The sequence below is a fragment of the Haliaeetus albicilla genome, chromosome 18 (assembly GCF_947461875.1).
Source record: "Haliaeetus albicilla chromosome 18, bHalAlb1.1, whole genome shotgun sequence".
In the NCBI taxonomy this organism is placed as follows: Eukaryota; Metazoa; Chordata; class Aves; order Accipitriformes; family Accipitridae; genus Haliaeetus; species Haliaeetus albicilla.
The window spans coordinates 650,224-676,204 of record NC_091500.1 but is presented as its reverse complement, the minus strand read 5'-3'; the positions used below and the strand labels follow the sequence as shown (position 1 = coordinate 676,204).

The 25,981-nt window shown below is 40.2% G+C and overlaps 1 protein-coding gene across 8 annotated transcripts in view; it reads left to right on the top strand.

Annotated features, from left to right (window-relative positions):
• Positions 1–25,981, top strand: part of DTNB (dystrobrevin beta) — a 213,559-nt gene that overhangs the window by 81,586 nt on the left and 105,992 nt on the right. For 7 of the 8 annotated variants that reach the window (XR_011328562.1, XM_069805389.1, XM_069805388.1 and 4 more), the window contains one exon: positions 17,514–17,591. Coding sequence is in view for 6 of the 8 variants with exons in the window: in XM_069805389.1 (XP_069661490.1) it covers positions 17,514–17,591 (78 nt within the window). In the remaining 2 variants the exon portion in view is untranslated. Of the gene's footprint in view, positions 1–17,513; positions 17,592–22,029; positions 22,138–25,981 lie in introns of all 8 variants that reach the window. The other variant, XR_011328561.1, reaches the window with a different exon arrangement.

Sequence of the window (25,981 nt, the reverse complement as noted above, 5' to 3'; positions counted from 1 at the left end):
AGTTATGGGATATTGTCAATATTTATTTAATAATAATTTAACATCTTATAATACTTGTATTCATAGTCATGGTTCTGGAAATAGTGCTGTTACTCTGGGACAGAATGTGGAGCATTAGTTATACCTCCTTTTATACTTCAAAAAGGAGCTGAAACTTGTTTTTAATGCTTAAGCTATTGATGCTGAAGCCAAACAAATTTCAGTTAAGAATCTACCTTTTATGATCAAGATAGTAAGGGAATAAACAACCAAGGGAAGTTGTCGTGACTTTTCCTCTTTGATGTCTTAGACCTGAACTTACTGAAATCAGGCTTTAGACAAAGCTAAATAACTTGCCTCAATGCTGGAGTAAGTAGGTGAAATTTAATTTTTTGTTGTTTTTTTATATGCAGGAGGTCAGATTACAGGGTGGAATAATCTCTATTATACTTACAATTTATGAGTCATATTAATTTTTCTTTTAGTTCAAAATGTACAGGAGTTTGCATTTTAGTGTGTGTATATTGGTTAGACCTGTGCTTATATTCTAGTCAGTCTTTATTTCTGTTCCTTCCTCCCTGCTGCTCTTTCCCTTCTTGCTTCCTTCTTTTCCTTTTAAATTTCCATAGCTCGTCAGTGCTGCAGAGAACACGATGTCAGTGGCTCTTCTGTAGCCTTTATCTACGGGCAGCAGGAGATCAGCTACTAATGCTGCAAGTATTAAAGTCTTAGATTTACTGAAGTTGCTGAAGCCTGGGATCCTGTTGGAATAGGAAGAAGTCTGATCCACTGAAGACTTTAAAATCACAAATGTCTATATGGCAAATAAGTAGGAACCTAGAATTTTACAAAAGAGAGAAACTATTCCATACTCTCTTTAATCCACATGGGACGTGCCGTGGGTGGCTGCGAGCAGCCTCATTAGAGAGCCACAACAATATTCTTCCTCTGAAAGCCAGCCTTTTCATCTCGGTGTGGCATTTCCTGTGTTATCTTTATGTTTCTCATGATAAATATTGTATTTTGAAGAGTAAGTTTTGCTCTTTTATATTAATTCATTCAAGGGGAAGAGTGTAGTGAAACATGAAGTGTAGTTTGCTTGTTAAAAAACTTCACATATGGGTTGGTGTGCTGCTTCTGGCTGACAGGGTAACGGGCACGTCTGTCCCTTCACCTCCAAACAGATCAAAATGGGTTAGATTTAAAAGAAGAAAAAAAAAAATTAAAAAAGCCCTCAGTCCTGTAGCTGGACAATCCATCCTTGGCTGCCTTACCCAACCGAAGAACATTTTGTTGGATAACATGCCTTGTGCCCAGGAGATGCTGGGTCACGTGGCGGCTCTGTTTCCTTGGAGACGGCGCCGTGCCGCGCATCGGGATGCTGAGCGTCGGGATGCCAGCTCGGTGGAGGACCGGAGAGCCGTTCGCCAGGACCACAAAGGTTTGCTGGATTTGCATTCCTCGCCGTTTTGTTGCTTTAGCACGAAAACGTTAGCCAGGTCTTTGCACGCTGTGGGGATGCAGGAGCACACTGTTAAGGCAGAGTTAACTTCTCTGAATGCTATTGGAAACGTAACCCTGGGTGTTCTGGTGGTGGTTTGCGGGGAGCTGTTATGGACTAGCGAGAGGGATGCCCGTGAGGAGCGGCAGCGTGGCCGCGCTGTCAGGTTTTATTTGTTTCTGGCTGTTGTAAACAGATCGCAGGAACAGCTCAGAGAGGGACGCGGCATGGGATGTCTTATTGAACAGCCTGGAACGGGTAACTTGCTGAATGCTTCATTTCCATCCTTCCTGTTAGTCATTTTTGAACAGGGCAAGAACAAAGTCATTATGAAGTAATATCTCACTTGATGCCTTGTTTACAATAAGAATTGTTATTCATAGATCATTTGTACCCCTGTGACATTTTAGTGGAAAACAGCAGAATTTACCATGACATCTTGTCATCATAAGTAATATGTGTATTGCAAATTACTGGAAATAAATAGGCATAATAACGAGCTCATATTTGTGTCAGTGTCTCTGAACTGTTACTGCTGTTCCATTTACACACTAGAGACAGCAGCCAGCTGAAGAATGCTCTTTACTGTTTTTGTTAGAGATGTTGCATACAAAAACATTGGCAATTACACACAAAAACCAGTGAAGACTTAATTCTAAAATTGCCCAGAAACAATACATTGTATATATTTTTGCTAGGTGTTGTTAATAGTGGTCAGGGATTTATTTTCTTCGGTACCCGTTTTTATGTAAAATCTCAAATATCTGTATTTATATTTAGGTTTGTGATTGGTTTTTAACTTCTTAGCATGTTTCATTTTTTTCTGATCATCTTAACAGAAGCATAAACTATTTTTTAAATTACAGCAAACCCTGTAAAATTAAAATAGTCTGTTCATCATTCCTGCTGCTAAAATAACCTAAATCTGCAGTTTTCAAGAGGATGGAGCAAAAAAGATTAAATCTTTGAGTCCCCTTACCCAGGCGCATGGTAATACAAAGCCAGGCTGAATGACAGGAGGTTGTTATCCCAGCTTTAGTAATGAGTCAGGTAGTGAAACGTTATCGTATCCAAACATGTTTAAAATGTTTCCCTTTGGCAGATATTTAGGCTGCTATTTTTGGATTATACATTTTTAACCTAAATTGTTGTTGGATTATACATTGTTAATTATTTTTTCTGCCTTCCTTTGCATCAAGATAGTTTTTGGCTGGTTTACTATTAAGTGGCATTAGGAAAATAAGTCACAGTGAAACAGATGTAAAAGCTCCATAAAGGCATGTAGAAAACTTAGTTCAAAATTTTAAAGGGAAGCAGAGACCACATTTCTCATTCCTAGTCCACAAGTAAAAAAACACTCTTGAATAGTATAAGAGCAGGAATTGACTATTTGCTACTGTCTAAAATAACAAAGAGAACAAAGGAGTAATTAATCTGTAATATATACATGCAAATTTTCTTGAAAGTTGCTCACATGATTTGCACCAGAATGGGGTGTTGAGATACACTTTAATACTACAGTAGTTATGTTCCCTTTTTATAGGAAAAAATATGTTGGCTCAGCATACCCATGGATGTATTTGCCCTTGGTGCTCTCATTGGAGAAGTGTTAGCAGCTATTTTTAAACAATAGCTAATTTTTTCTTATAGATACACTGTCAGAAAGTAGTATGTTTCAGTGAGGAACTGCTGACAGTCATCTTGTGCTTGGAATTTTACAAAAGTTTGCGCAGAGTAAGTGTTCAGTGCCTTCCTGAAACTGCAGTCATATACATCATTTTTTAATTACAATGCAATAATTCTTTAGAAATATTTGAACAATACTATAATCTGGATAGCTTAAGGAACAGGTAAAGGGCTACAGGGAATTTTACGTCTGGTTCTCTGCCATTCAGGGACGGCCACAAATGCTTTCCCATTCTCAAGTTTGTTTCATCTGCACAATTAGTTGGTTTGCATGTCCTGTAAATTCAAGTTACCCCTATTTGTTTGGGGTTTTTTTGTTCCCTGCTCAGAAAAGAAAGCTGAATAAGTACCAGAAACTAAGATCTCCCTTCTCCACTGAAAGTGCATTTTGACTTTGAACAAACTTTCTTTTTTATTTAATGGTAGAAATAACGGGTAACAATTTCCCACTTTTTTCTGGAGTTTTTTCGTATTTTATTGGGGCATCTCAAAGGTAACATCAAAGCTCAAGACTGAACCTGACTAGCTGCTCTCCCTGTCTCCCTGATGAGATAAAATAAGCCCTTGCATAGAATAGAGGTGAGGTAAGAAGCGATAGGAATTTTTCGTTGCCCTGTGGCCATGTCTGCACTTGTCTGGGAGCTATGCACCAAGCCGTTGTGGTTTTTGCCTTGAATGCAGCTGCATAAAGTTTTGGCAGCTGGTTTGGAGCTGCTCCTGAGGACATGGTTTCATGAACCAGCTCACCTGTGGCAAAGTCAAGCCAACTGATTTTTTGGAAAGCTGCATCGTGTAATCCCCAAGTGCAATGAAGCTCTGTTCCAACAGCAGCAAATTGCCTTCGGATGAATTGGAGCTAAATTTGTCGCACTTTTAAATGTCTTTTTTCCAGTGCAGAGTCTGTTTGTTTCTGATGTCTCCTATGCACGACCTGCTCATTTCCATGTAGATAACGCAGCATTGTGTACTCCAAGTCTGTGCCTCCAGCTTTGTTGCTCCATTCACATATTCATAGCTCCCAGTGCCGGTACAGCTAGCTCTATTCACTTCAACAAAAAGAAGTGTTTAGTCATTTACTCCTGTTAGTTTGATGCAGCCATTACTTTTGCAGAAGAGTGAGTCATGTTCTGTTGTGGCTCATGCAACACTACCAGCACAGCAGTTGCACACACTCGCTGGAGAAAACGGTTGTGCCACTGGCACCAAAAGTAGAATTGGTCTCTGCGCAAGAGCACAAATTGGACAAAACTGAGATGCTTCAGTTCCAAGTCCTGCCTGCCTGTGCGATGGAATGCCCTTTTTATTTGAAATTGAAGAAATCTAATCTGAAATAGCTTCAGAACAGAAATAGAACTCAAACAATTCTACTCTCTCTAAAATTTTCTCATTGTAGCAGCATATTTTCATTATCAGGGTTTCCTGATGTAGAGTAAGACTTTTAAACTTTCTGTAAAGGGGGAGGGAGGTAGTTTCTTCTTTCTTAATCCGAACTTCTACCCAAGATTTAAAAAAACACAAAACCCACTAAGGAAAGATTTAATATATTTCTGGTTTGTGCATAGTACCTCTAAAAAAAAAAAACCACCTTAATATCGTTAAATATTCTCCTACTAAAGTAGCCAGAAACCCTCCTCTGTTTTTTAGGTGTAAGTGGTGTTCCAGCTCAGTTTTCAGCCTACAGCTGGAGTGCAGTGAGCATTTTGAAATATTGTCTCCTAAGTCCTCCTGCCAAGAGGAATCAGAAATCTTGGGCTTGATACTCAAGTCCAGCCGAGCCATGCACGGTGCAGGATTCAAACTCGGCTGCCCAAAGGGCTAAATCTTCTGGCTGCTTGACGTTGGCCAGAGTTGCTCTATGGGAGTTCTGTGGGATGACAAAGGCTGCTGCAAGCATGGCTGCAGACCTGGCCATGAGTTTTTTGATGTACAGATGGTGAAAAGGAAAGAAAAGCCCAAAAGAGAAAGAACAAACCGTTCTTAAAATACAGTGATTTTATTTCTTAGGTCTGTTTTGCATGCACTGCAGCATCTTCCCACTGCATTGTTCAAACCTTATTTTGTGACTATGCAAATTCAGACTTTCTGAGATTTTATCATACAGTATATTACATGAAGAGACAGTGCAGTGTAGTAGGAAAAGCAAGAAATAGCATGTTGCATCAATATGCCTTTTTGAAGGGACCCGCTCCCTTGCATCTCGTGGTTGATCGTTAGCTGTTTGAGAGCATGGGCCTTAGCTGCCAACAAAGTGTAATTTTGAATTTGCATATTTTGCCTCTTGAATTTGGCTGGTAATTCTTACATTTGTGTCTGATGGATTTTCTTGTGTCATAGATTTGTCTTCAGTCATTGTAAGAAATCATATATATATATATATATATCTATCTATGACAAAGAAAAGTTTCCAGACTTTGCCTGCTGTGAAGTTTTTCCCTCACATTTTGAGACAAAAGAGCTCCAAACATATACACAGATGTTACTACAATTATTTCCTAATTTGGAGTTCATGGAGTCCAAGTGAATCATCACAGACGTTTAACCTCAACCACAAATAAAACAGAGATCAGAAGATTTCTTTGAATTACTTCCTGTGCAAAAAATCAGGTATTCTATAAAAAGCATTAAAGTTTCCAACATGAAGAGGGTGCCACAGCCATGGAAGTAGTTCATGTGCTTTTTTGCACTTTGTTCATTGCAGTTTCTGCTCTTTGGATTTTGTTACATCTTTGCTTGTGTACTGCGGTTTGGTTTTATTAGAAATAAATCAAATTTATATGTAAGATGCCATCAAATCACCACATAATTGTCTGCTAAATAGGAGGTTTGGAATTACGATTCTCTCTGTGGAAAGAATGTTTTCCAGCTTTTAGTCGTTCCTGTGTTTCTTTGATGAACCACCCCTGCTTTTCAGCCTCCCTCTTGATTGTAGTTCCTAAAATTGAAAGTAATTCCATTAGTATTCTACAGAGCCAAACGCAACAGAAACCCCTCACTTCCTAGAAACTGCTCTTCTCCTTTTGCACATGGTTATTGCATTTGGCTGTTTTGCTCTAGCATCTCACCAGGGATGCTTCTGTAGCTGACTGCCATGAACCCTCGTGCCCTTTGCAGTCATTTTCTCAAGACGAAGTCTATTTGTGTCCCTAATCTGTCAATTCTGTGAAAAAGGTAATTCTGGCACCCTCTTCTTTGCTTTCTGTTGTGAACTTTTGTTTTTCATTATCAGCTATTGCATTTTTAAATAGGTTTTCCTTTTCTTCATTGGTCTGCCTTCAGTGCCTCCTATTGAACAGATGTATTGATCTTACATTCTACTTACTCAGGCATATAGTCAGAGGGAAAAGGCAGCAGGAGATCATTATTTAGATTTGAATAATAAATAATGGACCTTACTTATGGGTTTGGTTATATATAATACACTGTACAAAAGTAGTCATTCTTGCATTTCTGCCTACTTAATGATAGTTTTTGAGCAATTAAGAGGATAAGAGTTCATACAGCAAATAACAGTAAAAGAATTACGCTGTTAAATAGTGGAACAATTTTGTTCAGTAGAGAGAACATTGGACAGAAAATTCACCCATCTAGTGCTCACTGTTATCAAGCGTGTGGTGTGACCTACTAACGTCAGAGCTGATGAATTTCAAAGCAAGTAGGTATCTGACCCAATTAACTTCCAGAATTGTTTCAAGTAATTGTTGAACTCTTCAGGCACATAGAGTGGAATAGCAAGGACAATGTTTAAGTAAGAGGTTTGGAACCATTTTCACCCAAGCTTGTTTAAAAGTAGCTCTGTGGACTACTGCTGAAGCTTCGCTATCCCACAGCATTCCACAGTAGCCCTGTCTGCTCATGCCAGCCCTCCTCTTTAAATTTAATGTGTGTCTATGTTGCACATTTAGCCCATGTTATGTACATTGTCTGGCCCAGAGTCCTTGCCATTTGCACACAAAGCTCTGAAATACGTATCAATATGTTCATTGAAACTATGTTCTCTTGCCTAGCATGAGTTAAAGCTTTCACTTTTAGACATTATTTAACCTATACCTATTGTGGAGAGATAATAGCCAGTGCTTGTGCAAAGTCAGGCCTGAAAGACCATTACAAAGTGCATGAACCTTATATGTTCTGGTCTTCCCAGCTGCTTGCTCACCACTTGCCTCTGGAGCATGTGTAGGTTTATCATCATAGAATCATAGAATATCTCAGGTTGGAAGGGAGCCATAAGGTCATTGAGTCCAATTCCTTTGAGGTTATTGAGTACCTTGGTGCAGACTGCTCTGTTTCTGAGGATCATCCCAGATCAGACTGATCAAAACCTCTGATGTAAAGAGGAAAGGCTGCCTGATTTTGGATGAAGTATGTGAGGTAGTTGAGCACTGGCATAGATTGCTCTGAGGGGCAGTGGAGTCTCTATCCTTGGAGATATTAGGAACCTGACTGGGCAACCTGCTCTGGCTGATCCGACTTGCACAGGGAGATTGGACTAAGTGATCTCAAGAGGTCCCTTCCAATCTCAATGATTCTGTCATCTGAAATACCCAATTGCAGGAACCAGCTTCAAGGTTCTGGGGCAGGGTGATCAAGCAGTGCCAGAAATCGTCAGTTAAATCACGATTGTCAGTTCCCTGTCTGCTACCACTGATGCGAGGGGTTTGCCTGGATCAGTGCTGGTGATCAAACACTGTCCTCTGGCAGATTTCTGATTAAATGCTGTGCAGCTTTGATATCAGAGGAAAAACTGAAGATGCAAAGTCAAAGGAATAAGCCCTCAGTCACATCAGAGTGCTGTGTATGCTGTTAATTTGAATGTGCCTGGGACCGTTCTTTGCCAGTGAAGCCAGCTGGCTCTGAACCGTCACATCCATGCTATTGATCTTTCTTACCTTCCAAAAGAGTCTGGCTGCATCTGAACTGCTTACTGGGAGTCATTCCTGGCCCCTGCTAACTCCCAAACTACTCCCAGGAATTGTCTGGGAGAGAGCTACTTGACTCAGGCGAAAACTGCACTAGGGTCTGCTAACAGTTTAAAGATGCAGATGATCCCATTCCAGGATATTAGAAGACTCCCTGGCACTGTTTCATTTACTAATATAAGTGGGCCCAAACTGGCTCTGGATCAGGCCATCAAACTACATTCTTGAAGATTTGTGGGACATAAACTGTAGGAACAGTTTGAAAATGAGGCATGCTGGAGTGGGCTCTCAGTCTTTAACTCAGTAAATGGTATCTCCCATTTTTATTATTATTTTTGGAGAATTTGCAGTGCAAGGGGGGAAGATTTCAAATGTATTATCAATATAGAGCATTTTGCATATAGCAAAATGGCTTTATCCTCTTTCACTGAGGGAAGACACTAACCATTTCCCTGCTCTCTTGAACCTTCTCCCCCCCCCCAACTCCACCCTTCGTTTTGGTCATTTAGATCCGATGATCACTTTATCAGAGTGAGTAGACTTGTATAGTTGCTAGCACTAGACCTCAGTGGCCTGGATACGCTTTCTTTTCATGGTTGTGTCTTGTGCCTTTTTGTCCTATTGCCATGTCTGGCATCATGCCAGGTAGGGGAGAGACTCTGTTCCCCTTAGAGCATTGCAGTGTCCTTGTACTGCATTGAACGTATACCAAGTCTTGTCTTATTTGTGACAGATGGGAAGATTCTGAACAGGAGAAGTGTTGAGATTCTCAGGCAAAGTGCATTTCAAGTGTTTGTCTCTATATCTGTCTTCCTTTGCCACTGCTTGGTAGGTTTTTCATTCAACTAGCAAAACAAAGAATCAATCTCCTTTATACACTAGCCTGGAAGAGTATGTCCTCCTTTGGCTTTTGGATTATTATAGAGTAAAATTGGCTGGAAAGGAAGCTTAAAAACAAAACAGTAGCAAGAGATCCTGTATCTTGTCACCTTAAAGATAAACAAGACCTGCTAGAATAACAGGAAGAACAGGCAATCCACTAATCATCTTTGGTGTGAATAATGTCCATGTTGTCCCAGTAAAATAAATGACGTATCATCCCAGCATCAAGCGTAATAAGGCCTTTACTGGCGTTGATGAACCTACGAGTCTATGCATAATGATGGAACTGAATGAAATGTGCACATGTGCCTTCTAGCAAACAAACCAGCAAGCTTCTGAGTGTCAAAAACACATTATCTGTTTTGTTAAATGTGCTAGTTATCATCTGTAAAAAGGTTATAGTTTCTCTTAAATCAGTACTCTACTAGCATCAGCTGAGATGCAGTCACCACACTGACATGCCACAAGGTAGTAGCAATACGACAGCCAGCCCCTGGTGGTAATACCAACCTGCTTTAGAAGTGATATCACCTCGTCCTTATTTGAATCCAGGTAATGAATGGGCAAGATAATCTGTTCATACATCTCTGTAAAACTCTCTCTTCTTGTAAAGGTACCAGAATCGCCATTGCCTCTTCCAGGTTGGTGTCACTGTGGGTTTCTTCCACATTAGACTGGCCTTTCTAGTTGTCCTGGTCTAGAACCACTGGTCCTCATGCACAAACCCTAAGTAACTACAGCTGTAAGACATGTCTCCACCCTGTGAACTCCCCTTCAGGAGCCACCCCTCTGCCAATGACCAGAAATTGCTGCTGAGTCTTTTTTCAGTTACATTGCTGAGTCACATCGCTGAGTCCTTTTTCAGTCCTTCTGCAACAGTAGTTCCATCATTAAGTCAGCATAAGCAGCGCTGGATCGTCCGTGGTTTGGTGTTGTGTGGAGCAGGTACAAGGAAGGAGCGTTGGTCCTGAAGTTCCTCAGCCAAGTGCATTGGCAAGCGAAGAGCAGTGCTGCAGAGGATCCCGTGGAAAACGAGCGTGTTCTGCCACGGCATACAGGAGCACAAGTCCTAGCATGGCTTGAGCTGGTGATGCTGTAAGAACAGTGGTGTACGCTCCCATCAGCGTTTGCACTAAGCACTCTGCAGGCTGAGTGTTCAGGTGATATTCTTGGGAAAAGTAGTAGCGTCACATGTGCCCAATCCTGGATGTAGTGTACTACAGGGTGCTTGTACCTGCAGTGTTTTGGTTGCTGTGAGAGAAGGAGGTTGTGATAGTAATAGGTAACAGTCCAGGATTATTGGAATTTGTCCTGAGCTCTTGTTAGTATGATAAACTGGCATAACATCCTCAGCAACATGGTCTCAGATGTGGATGCAGTTGTTGGCTCATGAGAGTTTAGGAGCTAGTATGTGTTTCCATCCAAAACCCAACTGCATTCCTTGAGCAAATGTCAGTACAAGTGATTTGACTGCAGTGATGTACAGTTTGCTAAAGCAAGTAAGTTAGCTAAGGAAAGCAAAGTGTCATGATTTGATTCACAGTTTCTGCAATGTGTGTCTTGTATGTGTGTGTGGATGTATTGAGCAAAACGTGGATTTGCAACCTTAAGTTTAAATAATCAAAACCTTGTATATGGAGTTACCTAATTATGGTTACCAGCAAGTAGCCTTGTTTTCTAAAGAGTGGTAGGGGAGAGGTAATCTCTTTTATTAAATCAGCTGTCATAACAGGAAAGAAAGAATATGTTTTTGGGGTCACAACCTTGCTCCTGTCCCTTCAAACCATCACAGCGTTTGTCTTTCTGGGAGAACTGGGCGGCACTGCTAACAGACGGGGATGGTACTTACTGTAGGTAGCTTCAGTCGTGACTAGTGTTTGGAGAAATCTTTTGGTCTCTCCTGAGAACCAGAGCTAAGACAGAGCAGGTAACATTATTGTGCTATTAACAAAATGTATTAGCATAGTTCTTCCACGAATATGATGTGAGAAAAGCTGGTCACGCTTCTGTTGCTTTGAAACCTTCCTGATACGTTATAATAGAAAGAGATTAGTTTTTACATGGTTGTTCATGGGAGTCTCCCACTGGACTTCCAGATAGCTGTTGAGGCATTTCTTTGCTTCTGTGAAAATGCCACGCAGTAGAAAGCAAGAATTACATTAAATCAGATTGCACTTTATAGTCAATGTCCTTCTCACCTGGAGGGAAGTGCTAAGCAAAAAAGCGTTAATAGCGTGTGTGTTGTTAGGAGCAAACAATTCTAATGAATGCTAATGACTTGTACTTCCTGAACTGCTGTATGAGAAATAATAAAGTTCCCAGAAAAAGGAATCAATCTCATTTTATTGCTTTTTCCAGTTGACTCCTTATCTGAGAAAAGTGAAAGGACTAGCATGCCAGCTGGGATGTTTTTATTTTTACAGTTTTGTGCAACTACGTTTCATCAACTGTTTTTTATCATTTAGGGTGGGGGGTTTCACTTAATAAACTGAACTAGGGTTCCCAATGGATTTGGTTGCTATTCCTTTGTTACAATCCCTCTGTTCAAGCAATTCTCTCTTATTATATCAAGGTCTTGACTGCAGTGTCTGCTACCTGTGATGCCAGCCTGCCTGGCACCTAGAAATGCTTTATGTTAACCTTTACCAACAAACATCCACAAAACTATCTGTTTTCTTTTAAATCTCTCCTTAAAATTCCATCAGCATGCCTGTAAAATAATAGTAATAATAATAATCAGAGATTATAGTCAACTACTCAAGTGTACTGTGATGTAACGTCAGTATGGTTTTTCAGTTTCATATATCTAATATATATAATATAACCTTTGGTTTGTGCCTACGTTCATGTGTCGGTCCAGTCTTAGTTGTAATTCTTTGTAATTCTCTTTTCACAAAGAAACACAACCTGGCCTGTCAGTGGGATTCCTAAGCAATGTCAAAAAGACTAATAGTATCTGTTATACAATCTTACCGGTTTAGAAATTCTCAGGTTATAGAGCAAAACTCAGCTTTAAATTTAGCAAATAAATAGCTGTTCAGTTTGTAGCTATGTAAATACAATAGCTACAATTTTAGAAAAAAATAACAAAAAAAGACTGACAGATATCATGTAGTTATCCCCATTAATTCCTAATTAAAAAGTAGCTTAATTCCAGGCATTATTATATGATAATTAAAGAAATATTGACATTTATTACAGTGCTAATCAGTGCACCTGAAAAATACTGTCTTTTTTTGTTATATGTGATACACACACTGGTTCTTACACACAAAACATTGAATAAAGGTAGGAAATGTTACCAGTTACACTTGTGACATGGATACACTTTTAACTTCGGCGGCTTGAAATCCTTACCTGGCTCGGGACCCTTCAGAGCCTACTTAATTGTCCTTCCTGAGGGCCAGTGAAATTTTTCAAATTTTGGAATTTCAGGTGTCAGTCTTTGACTTCAGACTTATCAATTTTAGATCTGACTGACGGAGCATTCTTTCTTTTTTTCTTTTTTCTTTTTTTCTTTTTTTCTTTTTCTTTTTTTCTTTTTTTCTTTTTTTCTTTGTTTCTTTTTTTCTTTTTTTCTTTTTTCTTTTTTTCTTTTTTCTTTTTTTCTTTTTTCTTTTTTTCTTTTTTTCTTTGTTTCTTGTTTCTTGTTTCTTGTTTCTTGTTTCTTTTTTCCTTGTTTCTTTTTTCCTTCTTTTTCTTCTTTTTCTTTTTTTTTTTTTTCTTGGCTGCTGTGACAGCCCTTAACCCTCAAGTATAGATTGCTTTTCCTGAGCTTTGCATTTTCCAAGTCTCTGCGCTCTGATGGAAGCCAATAAATAATGTTGCTTTGCTGCACATCAGCAATCTCAGATAGGAGAACTGTTTAGAGCGGAAGACAGTTTGGTAAATTTTGTTTACTGTTGCTTTTTTGTAAAGGTCCCTTTACAGGGTGATTGTCCAGCACAGCAAAAAGTCTCAAGATTTAGTGCCTTTTATTTATTGAGGCTTTAGACTTCTGAGGTCTCAGAATTGTTCTGGTTTTGTTCTGGACCTTCATCAACCAAGTCTGAAAGAAGACAAGCAAGTAATTAGACCTAGGCTTAATTGTGCTTTTCTTCAGAATGCGTAATGATTTATTTTCCTACTTAGGAAAACTGTTGACACAAAATAGCAGTGACTAATCTGTTTCTTATTTCTCATTTTTAGACAAGATTACCTTTATATTTAGACAAGATTACTGAGAACAGGTGTGACGCAACTTCAGTTACATCTGGGTCTCATAGATTTTACTACAGGTAGGAGACAGTAGTTAATAAGACTAAATACTAGTGATAGAGAGAAGTCAAGATTTTTGCTGATTTTGTTAGAATTATGGTAATTACCCATAAAAGCCTGTTGACATGTTTGGGAAGATGATGGGGAAATCTAAGAACAGAATATCATCCATCCTGAGTTAGACCAAAAAGCTCTTTAGTCCAATATCTTGTTTCCAGTAGTAGCCAAAACTGGACACTTAGAGAGGGAGTCGGTCATGACAGAAGAGACAGAGGTAATATTCACACATAAATATGTTTTGAAAAAATAAAGTAACATAAGTGCTGGGGCTGGAAAGCTCTAACTTGTGATACCTTCTGTAAAGATGATTGAAGGTATTTTAGCTTTAGAATTAACTTTATGACATTTGTGTAAAAAAAAAAAAAAAAAAAGTGGGTAAATTGTTTAAAATGGCTCCTAAGTGATGGCATACCTGCATTGTTCTTTCAAGTCTTTATTCCTTCTTTCCTAAATTTGTGCTGAATGCATAGGACTCTCGTGCCCTGTTTTCAAGCCCTCCACAAATCTCTACTATTTATTTGTGTTCTGATAGCATCTGCTACTGCTATACAATGCTTCAGTACATGAAAGTGTACAGACCCTGGTTAGAGTGTGAATAAATCAAACCCAAGGAGACCACGATAACAGAAGTACCCAAAGCTGTAAGTTTTCTTCTACGTGTCCCTGGCCAAAGGAGCACCCCCATCATTAGATGCTTCTCGCCAGTACAAGTGTCAAGACGAGTCCTTGTCCTGGCTTTGAGCCTACAATGCTGTTATTTCCTCAATTATTTCTAGGTCTAGTTACACAGAGAGGGATAGCATTTCAGACATCGTGACTGAACAAGTTAGCACCTACTTCAGTGCTAACCAGCAATGTACTAAGTAGAATAAGCGGTTTTGTTTTGCGAAGGATACTGTTGTGTTTTTCAAACTACTAAAAGTTTATGCAATATACACCTTGGACCTTGCGTGTGGAATAGGAATAAAGATTGCCGATGTCTTGATTTATGCTCTCTGGCATAGGCTGATCTCTGACCTCCCAGCTGCTTGGCTAATGTCACTTTTTGTAAGCATCGTGAAAAAAGAGAATTTAAGGAGTTTGATTTCTCAGCTTTTATGGCTGCTGCGTTTGTCCCAGCTCCTGGGTATGTGGAAGATTTCTCTTATTTCACTGCTTATTTTTAGGTGCTTTTCTTCCCAGCAGCACCCTAGGCTGATTAAACACACCTTAAACGCCAGATAAGTTAAACCTGAAAAATTTAACCTAACAAAAGAGACAAAGTTTTGAAAGAAAGTTGTAAGCTGTTCTTGATATGCATCAAAGTCCCTTAGCTGTTTGAGTATCTCAGCAATATTGTGGGTGGGAGAGGAGTTACTTCTTCTGAGTGCATCTTCTGAGTTTCTCTGCCAGCGATGGTTTGGGGATTTCTCCTATCTCAGGTGTCTGGATAGTTATGTTTTCTGGTGAGATTATCGAGGCAGAAAAATCTCTCCTCAGTAGCTGATTCAAGAATATTTGTCTTTTTCTCTGTTATGTTGGTAGGCTGTAGCAGATGCCAACTATCATGAGCATCTTGGAAGGGGAATTCAGTTATGTTCCTTTTAAACTAGAACCTGTGATAACGTAAGGTGGACCTGCACTGAAAGTCCCAGGCTCCAGTGGTATTGTGTACCTGGTTACAGCATCCTCCCAGTTTCACAAACAATATGATTCTTCTGTCATGGTTATACAAGAAAAAATAGTGCCATCTTGACAGAGTTACAGTTTTTTGAAAAAGTATTCCATAAAAATATATAAATGGCCTCAAGAAATTCTCTGAACTGGGAAAGGCTTTATTGTACTTAATAAAGAAGATGAAATTGTGCTATTAGAAATCTTTTAACCAGATGTTCGTATTTAATTTTCTTTGCCTGTTTCACGGTTAGCGAGGATTTAGCTGGAAAATTGAGGACACTGGTATTTACAGAACTGGAGTGAACGTGTGGAAATGTCTCATAATGGTACTAAAACCAGATTGCAAATGGTGAATTGCATCCACTTTCTTATTAGAAGAGTCATATAAAAGCAATATTGTAATAAAATAAAGAATTACCCTTCACTCAAAAGAGTAGACCCCACAGAGGTGACCTTCTGTGGGATAATGGAAAATGTGCCCTCATGTACAATTTGTTACTTAAAGTGAAATGAATTCTGTGGAAACTTCTGCTCTTGTATATGTCTCGTGGAGGGTGAGTATACGTGTGCTGTCCTCTTTGGTCTCTACGCTCCATATACCCCCGTGCAGCCATTAAAGGCTGGCAGCACGCTGCGGTCTGGGCTTCAGTGTCTCAGGCACACTCTGGTGTGAGCTTGCTTTATCCCCTCCACTGAAATGCAACACCGTGTGATTAAATTCACTTACCCTAGAGTTATTAGGAGTACTGAGGTGGTATGTGTTGTGTTTAAGGAAACCGCTTGTCCCTCCCAAAGGACAAAACCCAGCTAATGCACGCAGAAACAGTGAAACAAGAGTTGTTGCTGAAAAATACAGTTTTGGTTGCAAAAGCTGCTTCTTGTTGTAGCTGTTTCTCTCACAGCTGCACATATAGTTTTATGGTGTGTGTGGCAGGAGAATGCAAAGCCGATAAGTAAATCTTTAGGAAAAAAGGAGAGTTTTGCAGTGGAGATGTGGACTGAGCATTCCTTGCATTCGGTCAAGAAGAAATAAGTAGGGAGATAAAGGGGCAGAGGGAAAGCACTGTTAGTTAACTGCTCGTTGCCACAGGATGTGTTTGTACGTTCATTAGCAAAATTAATGGCTTCCAAACGTACTGTTGGATTTCCAGTGCATTATAATCCTATTTCTGCTTTTTTGTACAGTAAGAAGTTCCTTTTCCAAAGGAGCACATTCAGTAAATACCTTATGACCAAATCATTTCTTGGTTTAATGTTATATTTAGAACAACATTAACATGAAAGCATGCAGCACAGTTACTTCTGGGCAAATCTGTCCTGACCAAGGACTGAGAACTGAAGTGCTTTTGCACTCAAAACCTACATGGAGAAGGAATGCAGTAAGACGTACAGGAAATATGTTCTTTGTCATTTCATATGTTTGACATCCAGGTGATTATTTTTTTTTAATGGTTGTTTGATTCTCTGGATTACTGGGCTCTTAAAATTGTTGAATGAAATAAGCTAATGAGTCTTAAGGCAATTCCTAGTGTTCACACGTCCGAAAGAGGAGCTCCGTGCAGCTGCCCTGGGAATGTCAGGGAAGGCAAAACCTGCGAACGCTGTTGGGGGGAACACCTTCTGCACTGTTGTACTGTAGAAAATGGAAGTTGTTAGGATTTAATTTCAGTATTATCTGCAGTAAATCTAACTAAGAGGGAATGCTAAGATGATGGCAAATACAAACCTACGAAGATTTTAATCCATGTTCCAAGAAACCATGCAGGAAAGTGTGGCATTTTTCTCCATTAGGATCTGCACAGGTCCCATGTTGTCTAAGGTGCAAATTGAGCTTTTATCTGTGCACAGACAACCCTGTACATTTTTGCACGTCTCATTTTAAAGGATGATGGATGTATTTGGATATCACTGGAGGGTAAACATAGGCAAATATTGATTCTGTGATACTAGCTGCTGTAGTTGTTCTCTCCCAGTGGCTTGAATTTACCGGCAGAGCTGTCTGGGGACGTCCTGTGTGGGCTCCTCGTGTCCTCCCACTCCCTGCACAGCCTCAAGCAGACAAAGCCTGGGTGACCATAGCAGTGTGGCACTGGGAAACTTTCAGGGGTTAAAAATGCAAATAATGGGAGCATCAATCTGTGATTGTATTTTATAGGGCAGAAAGGAACACAAGGCTCTATCAATTTATTTTTTCCAACTACCTTTAATTTATTAAAATAAAAACCAGACAGATGGCATGTGTGGTTGTTGTATAAATGATTGCTTGTTATAATAAATCTTTGCTTAATTCCTTTAAACATTTCAAATAATTGCCGTAATTTGAATGGTTTCTGCATTTTCTTGAACTACCTAGACAATGCCAAAGGTCAACTATGTAATCACAGATGGTTAGTTTTATCTTCATTTTAGTGTGACACATGAACTGTGAAAAGCAATTAGACTACAGCAGATCAAGCTCTTCAAGTACCTGTGTGCTAAATGCAAAGAGCACAGTTATGTCCTTTTTCCTAGTGTTGGTTTTGTTTCTTTTTTTGTTTTTTAAAATCACTAACTGGAGTAAATATTTTTTATTTTAGTCCTCCTCGGCCTATGACTAACATGAATGACACCATGGTGACCCACATGTCCTCTGGAGCACCTACACCAACAAAAAGGTATGCGTGCTTTGCAATATCGGTTGTTTGTTTCTGTGAGAGGTAAAAAATACAGAGCATGGATTTTTGCATCACTAGGACTCTTCTAATATATTTCACGTAACACTGCCCCTTCAAAACGTGTATGCAGCATTTATAATATAAGGAACTGTTTGCAGTGCTTCATTTTGTTCTCTCTGAAGAGTGATTTTCTTTTATTGGAATAGATGTTATTATGTGAGTGTGACTGAAGAAATATCTAAAGAGTGCTAAAGATATTTTTGTTTTTCATTTTTAAATAGAGCATTACTTCCAAAGCTGTTCTGAGAAAGGCTGTTCTTGTTGTATCATAGGCTCCTCTGCTGACAAAGGATTATTCTGTTCTGCTGGAGACATTTCACATAATGAGTATACTGCGTTGCCATTGTTAACAGTTGTTCACACCAAACACAGCTAAGCTGCCAAAGTTCTTTCGAGTTGCCCATGTCTACTAGACGCATTTAGGTTTGAGTTGGATTTGGTTTTACTTTTACTTAGTTACATATATGTAACTTATTGTATGGATATACGTATGTAAACATGCAAAAAACTAGTTGAATCATGTATTTGCACTTTTCTTTCTTGTTAAGATATGTTAGGGAGAATAGCAAGGTGGTTCACTGGAGGCTTCACTTGTCCAAAGCTGTGAATGAATAAATGTTCCCTGCCGGGAATGAGAAACTGAACTGTCACAATTTTAGTGGCAAGGTAGCACTCGAGGCAAGCCAGATTCCTCATTTTCAGCAGCAGTCCTTCAAACAGAACTAAGCAAAGATCCATGTACTTTCCTTGACAAAATAAGTCAGTTATGTATGCAGGTTTGAACTGGCTGTGTTAAAATTATTTCACAATCGGTCTGTAAATCATTCCATGTAACATCTACAAATGCTACGCAATGTGCAATACACTGTATGACTTCAAATATGGGATGTAGTAGGGTCCCTATCACTGGAGGTTTTCAAGACACAATTGGGCAAGGTGTTAGATAATCTTATCTAGGCTGCTTTTCCCACGGAAGGTTGGACCAGATGACCTTGTGAGGTCACTTCCAACCTGGGCTGTTCTGTGATTCTATGAAATACACCTTTTGCTAAATTAGAAGCGAAGAGGCTGAGAGAGCAGAAAATTCCCAAAGCCAGTGCTTTACAGACTGCTTTTACAGTCCTTAAGCAACATAACGCATAACGTCGTGTTTATTGGGTTGCAAGCAACCTTGTGGGCAAGGTCTTTTGCATTGTCTCTGCTTTTAACCTCTGTTTGGGGTCCAAGTTTGTTCACTGTAGAGCAGGCAACAGCCATCTCCAAATCTCTATCAGACAAGATTGTGCTTTAGTCACTCATGTCCTCTGTGCACACAAGCTTGAAACTTTTCCCAAGTAGCAGTGTCTGTCAGGTTCTCCTGCAGCCTCTACATCCTCTTGCGTAAAAGGTCTTACAGAATGGAATGGTGCAACCCTCTGTCAGTTCTGACTCAGGAGCAACAGTTAATGTGGGTAGTGATCACCAAGTTCTGTAGTTTCTACTTCTTTGTTTAACCACCTTTTCCTATTTTCTTAATCCAAACTGGATAATGCACATTTAAAAAATCTCTTAATTCCACAGTCATCAAGACCATCTCACCTGTCTGGTAGGGAGAGCTTCCTAATGCCATCCTGTCATGTTCTGGCTTACCAGCGTTTCACCTCTTTCCAGTATGTGATGAGTTTCTGTGCTGGTCAGTGGGTGTGATAGGTGCCTTTTTGTCTTGTGGAATAACGTAGTCCCAGGAACCGTTCATTCCTCTGCTTCTTTCCATTCAGAGATTTCTTTCTTTCTCAGATTGTGTCTGCTGTGTTATCTATAAAAATCATGTCTGTTCTGGAAGAAGAGGCCAGTGAAACTTGATTCAAGATTATCCACAGCAAGTGTCTCTGTGTTTCTTGCTTTGCAAAATACCAGGAGACAGACTCATGCAAAATATAAGCTTAGCACTGAATATTCTGGAGGATGGCCTCTGATGGAGGAGGTGAAGCAGTCCTCCACAGATATGCTTTTCAGTTGCCAATTTAGTTCAAGCACACAGGAACAAATACTTTATTACTAAATGAACAAAAGAGAAGATACCAGTATTGGCTTTATTGCCAAGTACCAGTATTGATCCTAAAGTACATTTTACCAAAGGAAACACTTGGGTTTGGTTTTTTTTTTTCCCATGGGAACATCCAGAAACTCATTCAAAATACCTCTTTCACATCATCATCTGCCGGCTGTGCTTCCATTCCTCTGTGGGCAGGGGCTAGCCCACCTATTCCCTTAATTTGAGAAGGGGGACACTACAGAAAATGCTAGGAAAATACCATATCAAGCACTAATCCAAAGAGAAGGGCTGGCTATTGCCACCTGACCCTTCTACTTTTTTTCTTGGCCATGTAGATCTTACAATACACTGTTGAGATAAGGAATAGTGGAACGGCGTTTTTGTATGGAATAATGAAGGGAAAGAAAATCAACAGCTTGTGGTAAGTAGGTATTAGTAGGTAAAGTAGTGCTGAAGGTAAACTCTAATTACATTATGACAAGACCTTTACGTTGACAGGGGTTTAAGGGTACGGGAATTTCATGCTGATATTGTTTTCTGTCGCCCATGATGACAAGTAGCAGATGCTTAGAGAAGTTTATAAGCAGTAAATCATTAAGTCAAGTCAGTAAGTCAAATTTTGCTCTTGTTTTTTGCACTTGTTCCCATCTTGCAGCGCTCATCAGTCTACTTCCTCATTTGCAGTATTTAGAGACCACTGCTTCATAAATCCAGCATCCACAAGTGAGTTCTACAATTCAGTTATGACCTGTTTAAGAAAACTCTTCCTTTTTTATTGTAACATTCACCAGTTCACCTTCTTCATTCTGTTGAACATTTTTTATATCCCACCTGCTTCTAGCCTAAGAGTCCTTGTCTACTTAATTCTTCCTTGCACAGAAGGTAGTCTGTAACTTGGATCATGCTCATTGTCCCTATCGGTACTCTTCTTCTCTCAACATTTCTTTTTGATGTGGGATGGCCAGAACTGCATCTAATAGTCAGATCTGAGGCCACTTTGGTGTTCCAGTCCCATATTCTTCTGCTTGTGTGAATTGCAGGGATCCGCATAAGTCTTGTGAGCAGAGACTGTCCCAAAGGCAGGCAACTAAAGAAATCTTTCTCCTCTCTGATGTGGGCAAGGATATGCATAGATCTGGATTTGATCACAAGAATCCCAGAAATACTGAATATAGAAACCACAGTGATCAAGGGAAACAGAAGTAGCTTTTCAACAGCGCTACCAAGATCAGTATTTTGACTAATAAGGACATGATAGAATCAGCAACAGGGCTTTAGAATCAGCAACACCCTTTGGCTTGGACCATTTTTGTATTTATAAAGGAGCAAGGTCTCTGTTGCTGTCTGTTGTCCAAGACAAGATCAGGTAGACCAAAATAGAAATAAAAACTTTGAGAAATCAGACGTGTTTGGACATATGGCATGTCATCTGCCTCTACGCACCCTGAAATTGTCAACTAGCAAGACTTGCTTGAAAATTTCCTTGTGAGAATCAGTTATCATTTGGTAACTCAGGCCTCATACATCTGTAGAAGGGAGCTGACTGAGATCATCAAAAAACACTGGATGGTAACAAAAATGTCAAAATAGGCTACTTCAGCCTTTGGGGACGATCCTTGGTTACAGTTATTACCAAACAACATACCAGTTGATTGCAAGCAGCTCGTATTTTGAAAAACACGCAAGTAACTATAGGTGACTGCCCACTTAAAAGCACAGAACTTCTCTGTACTCCAATACATAAGCCATTCCCTCAGCGATTCAAAGGCTACACTGAAGTAACTCAGAGTGAAGACCTCTATAGCATATATACTTTACAAATACCATCCCCAGCAAAGGCTAAGAAAAGAAGTTGGAATAAACACCAAAGAAATGACTTGATTCTGCAAAATGATCGTTGTGTCATCCTTTGTCTACAGTTTGCTCTTTCTGAGAGGCGAGACATTCGCGGAAGTGTGGAATGGCACTAGACCAGTCCAGAACCAATCTTTAGAAAGCCAGAAATCATCTTACTTTCAAGCATCCTCTTTAGTCAGGCATCATGAGAACTGACAGGCAGCAAATGCATGGTAGATGTCACCATCTGTGATCGCCACACCTGTATTAGTATCTGCCTTTTACCAAGGTCCTGGCTCTTCCCTCTTCAAGGATCCCACTTCCAGAATTCTGTTACGAAAGGTTATGTCATCTAGCAGATTCTGCAAGAGTTCACGGGAGGAGGCTTCTTCTCTCTGTACTTGCTTATTCCAAAGAACGAATGGGGTATTTATCTTTTCCTGGACCTGGGGGGAACGGACAGGCTGCCTCAGGTTCAGGTAGTAATGTTTGCCTCCATCATTCCAGCTCCTCAGGCTCTCAGCTTGCAGAACGCATACTTCTCCATAACCACTCAACAAGCCCCTGGGGATGTACCTGAGGCTCGCAGTGGAACCCAAACACATCTCTCGAAAGGTATTGTCATTCAGACTCTGCTTAGTGCCTTTGTTCTTTGCAAAATATCTAGTTGTGGTGGCTACGTACACCTGTCCAAGTCTAATCAGGGTTGGTTTGTTTTTAATCACATAATAATGAGAAATGCAGGTCTTCATCAGAGCTTCTCTGTTTGTTCAGCTGAGGTTCTACAAGAAGTGATCAGTGAAAGCCATTTCACAGTATAGGATTTGTATGACCCAAGCTGTTTCCGTCTCTGCAAGGCTTGCCTGCTGGCATTACTGAGTTGAGCTACACTGAAAAGTACTTCTAAAGTAGCATAGATATCAGGCTGTGTCCACATATACCAGAGAAATGCTGCTTTCCAGGTTTTACTTGAGACTGCTAAAACTTTGGCTCAGGTCAAGTATACATATTTCAAAAATAATATGGAAGCACTGCAAAATTAATTAGGAGAGAGCTATAGAAATATCTAAAAGCTGGACATGTGATGCTAAACGAGCATTATCTGTTTAGTTTATTAAGGAAGGTAGGGAAGTGATTTGATTACTAGGTTACGAATATTTATATACATGGAAATATATCCAGTAGCAGGGTGGTTTTTTAGCCTTGCATAGAAGGGCATTTCAAGGTCCACTAAATTCTGCATAACCTCTGCATACAGCCAGTCAAAGTGGATGGTTACAGAACCTGTGGATTTAGTAGTAAGCACGAAAGCTAAAATACTTGGCTCTTGCCTCAGCTTGAAAGTCTCTGTTTTTGTCTCAGCATATGCCCATCCATATATGGGATAACATTTCCAAGTATTTTGAGACTTTTAGTGTGCTGGCTGAACCACTGAATACATTGAAGCATTATTGGTTCATCCATCTAGTTTGTCAGGGGCATAGGAGCACAGGTCTGTGTTGTCTTTGTATCCTCCATTTCTTTAAACTTGGAAAATGTACAGGTGTCAGCAGTTAATAATAGAGTTAAGTAAGGCAGGAGAAACAGGTTTTTCCCCCTTTAAAAATTTCTTACATTTCTATTTTGTCAGTTCACATATGTCTGATTACAATGTTTTCCCCAAGATTTATTACAGTTACTAGTGCTCTAGATCAATCCATGATGTAAAAGATCATCACTGACTAAAATTAAGGGCCTCATTTCCCTAGCTGGAGGCACTGTTGCATCTTGGCAGCATGAAATAAAGATAGCAGGGTTGCTGAGGTTGCTTTGTGTGAGCTGAATGGGGTTCGGATCTGCATTTTAATGTGCTGAAGCTGTTCAAACTGGCCACTTTTCAGTGGCTTGGCTTCTTTTTGAAAGCCAAATTTGTTCCTAAAATTGACTGTATTTTATATACCTGGAATAAATGACGGATGAAAGTGTTAGAAGTTACATGGTTGCCTGTCTGTGGACACAATAGGGCTCATCTTTGAATGTCCTCAGTGCTGAAAAAGAATGAAAGGGCACCAGCAAAGCACAATAGCATTTGTTGGAAATATATTTTATTTCTGTGACAGTAATACTGTAGTAGGAGCAAAAGGTAGTATCCTGCCTAAATCCTTTCCATTCCAAAGAGCATTTTACATTTGTTTATACCTTCATCAAACTTTCTTCTTTCACGCTAATATATTCTAGCTTCCACCAGTAGACTAATCCAAGAGTAAGGGGGTTTGTTTTGCTTGCTTTCCCCAAAAGATGGAGCAAACATGGGTCAATTTATTTGAAGGCAAAGTTGGAAGGAATAGTAAATGGATATCTATACATGATTTTGTTGGAAAGAGAACCGTTTCTGCAATTTTTTTATTGCACCCATATACTATTAGGAAGTTGCTGTTCACAGGGCTTCCTGTACGTATAGATATAGCTAGATATAGCTGTCTGGCTAAATATAGCTAGATACAGCTAACCCAGAACCTCAGTGGAAGTCCATACCAATTAATGTACATTGTTTTAAAAGCCTTTTTCGTGTGCTTCCAAGTAATGTTTTTCACAAGAGAAGGAATTTAGTCGTAATTGTGAATTGCACTAAATTATTTGTGAAAACTGGCCTCATTCCAGTTTTAATCTGTTCATCACAGATGCACACGTGGAGGGTGTGGGGATCTCTAGGAGGCACACGGGTTTTCTGCTTCATCCCAGGGCTTCTCTGCTACCAGAGCTACTGCAGAGCTGGGCTGTGTGCCACGGCTCCTCCGTACTGACCTCTGCAAAAAAAAAAAGTAAAGCCAGTCTGCATACGGAAAATACGTTATCTGTCGTGAAACAGAGGCTGAAATCAGTAACACTTGCTGTGGAAGAACGAGAGAGAGTTCTCCAGCTTGTGCTTGACAGCTCTGGCCTCGAGAAACTGAGGCAGCAATTTCACTGCTGGAGGTAGAGTGGGCAGTCATCAGCCCAGGGTCTCCCTGGGGAAGAAAGGCTGTGGGCAGCAGGTCGAGGGAGGGGATTCTGCCCCTCTGCTCCGATCGGGTGAGACCCCACCTGGAGTCCTGCGTCCAGTGCTGGGGTCCTCAGCACAGGACAGACATGGACCTGTTGGAGCGGGTCCAGAGGAGGTCACAGAAATGGTCAGAGGGCTGGAACACCTCTGCTATGAGGACAGGCTGAGAGAGTTGGGGTTGTTCATCCTGGAGAAGAGAAGGCTCCAAGGGAGACCTTATAGCAGCCTTCCAGTACCTAAAGGGGGCTTACAAGAAAGATGGGGACAGACCTTTTAGTAGGTCCCGTAGCGACAGGACAAGGGGTGATGGTTTGAAACGGAAAGAGAGTAGATTGAGATTAGATGTAATGAAGTTCTTCACTATGGGGGTGCTGAGGCACTGGCCCAGGTTGCCCAGAGAAGCTGTGGATGCCCCATCCCTGGAAGTGTTCAAGGCCAGGTTGGATGGGTCCTTGAGCAACCTGGTCTAGTGGAAGGTGTCCCTGCCCATGGCAGGGGGGTTGGAACTAGATGATCTTTAAGGTCCCTTCCAACCCAAACCATTCTGTGATTCGATGATTCTATGATTCTTGTGATGGTTGCATCCATTCGTTGCACAAGGGCTGCCAAAAGACAGGACGGGGGCTAGCTGCACTGCGGAGCTTCTCGCTCTTCCAGGACACCCTGAACACCACCATTCAGCAGCAGGGCAGGATGGAAACCTCTTTTTGTGATTCCCTTCTGTTAAAAACATGAAAATAACCTCCCTTTGGCGACTGTTTTGTCAGGAATAAGACTGAGCTGAAAGAACGGGATTGTAATGCCTGAGCTCACTTTTTTTGTGAACTAAAATGTGAAAAACAAACCAAAGGAGCCCTCGTCAATGCTTCTCTTCAGTCCATGCACATCTCTGAGGAACCTCTAGCGTTTCCAGCCTCCTCATCCTCTGCTTTCAGTGGGAAAATATCCAGAGGGGCAATGAACTCTTCAGATCCCACCATTTCAATAACTATATTTTGCGCGAGGCAGGGAGCTTTCTGTCGTCTCTAAAATGCTGTAGACAGAATGAGGTCACAAAAAGTTTTTTCTAGTAAGCCGGGAGTTCTGGGAACAGAAGTGTAGCTATGGCCATGCTCAGCTGTGGATTTTTTTCACATTTAGAAATGTAACATTATAATTTTGATATTTTCCATCCTGCAAAATGTAAGTTTCCAAATGAAAAAAGCCGATTGATTCAATGACATGTTTACAGTTGATAGTGTTGTATCAGATGTGCGAGACAGATGTTCTGTACATTTATTGAGACATTTACAAAACAGAAATTTTAATGCAACCTTGCCTATATTTGTTACCTATGATACAACAAAACACAGCATTTCTCTGATCTTTGCAGCCAACAAGCCTTTCTGAATAAATGGAGATGATTATGTCTCTTCTGTAAGAGTAGGCCAAGCCCAT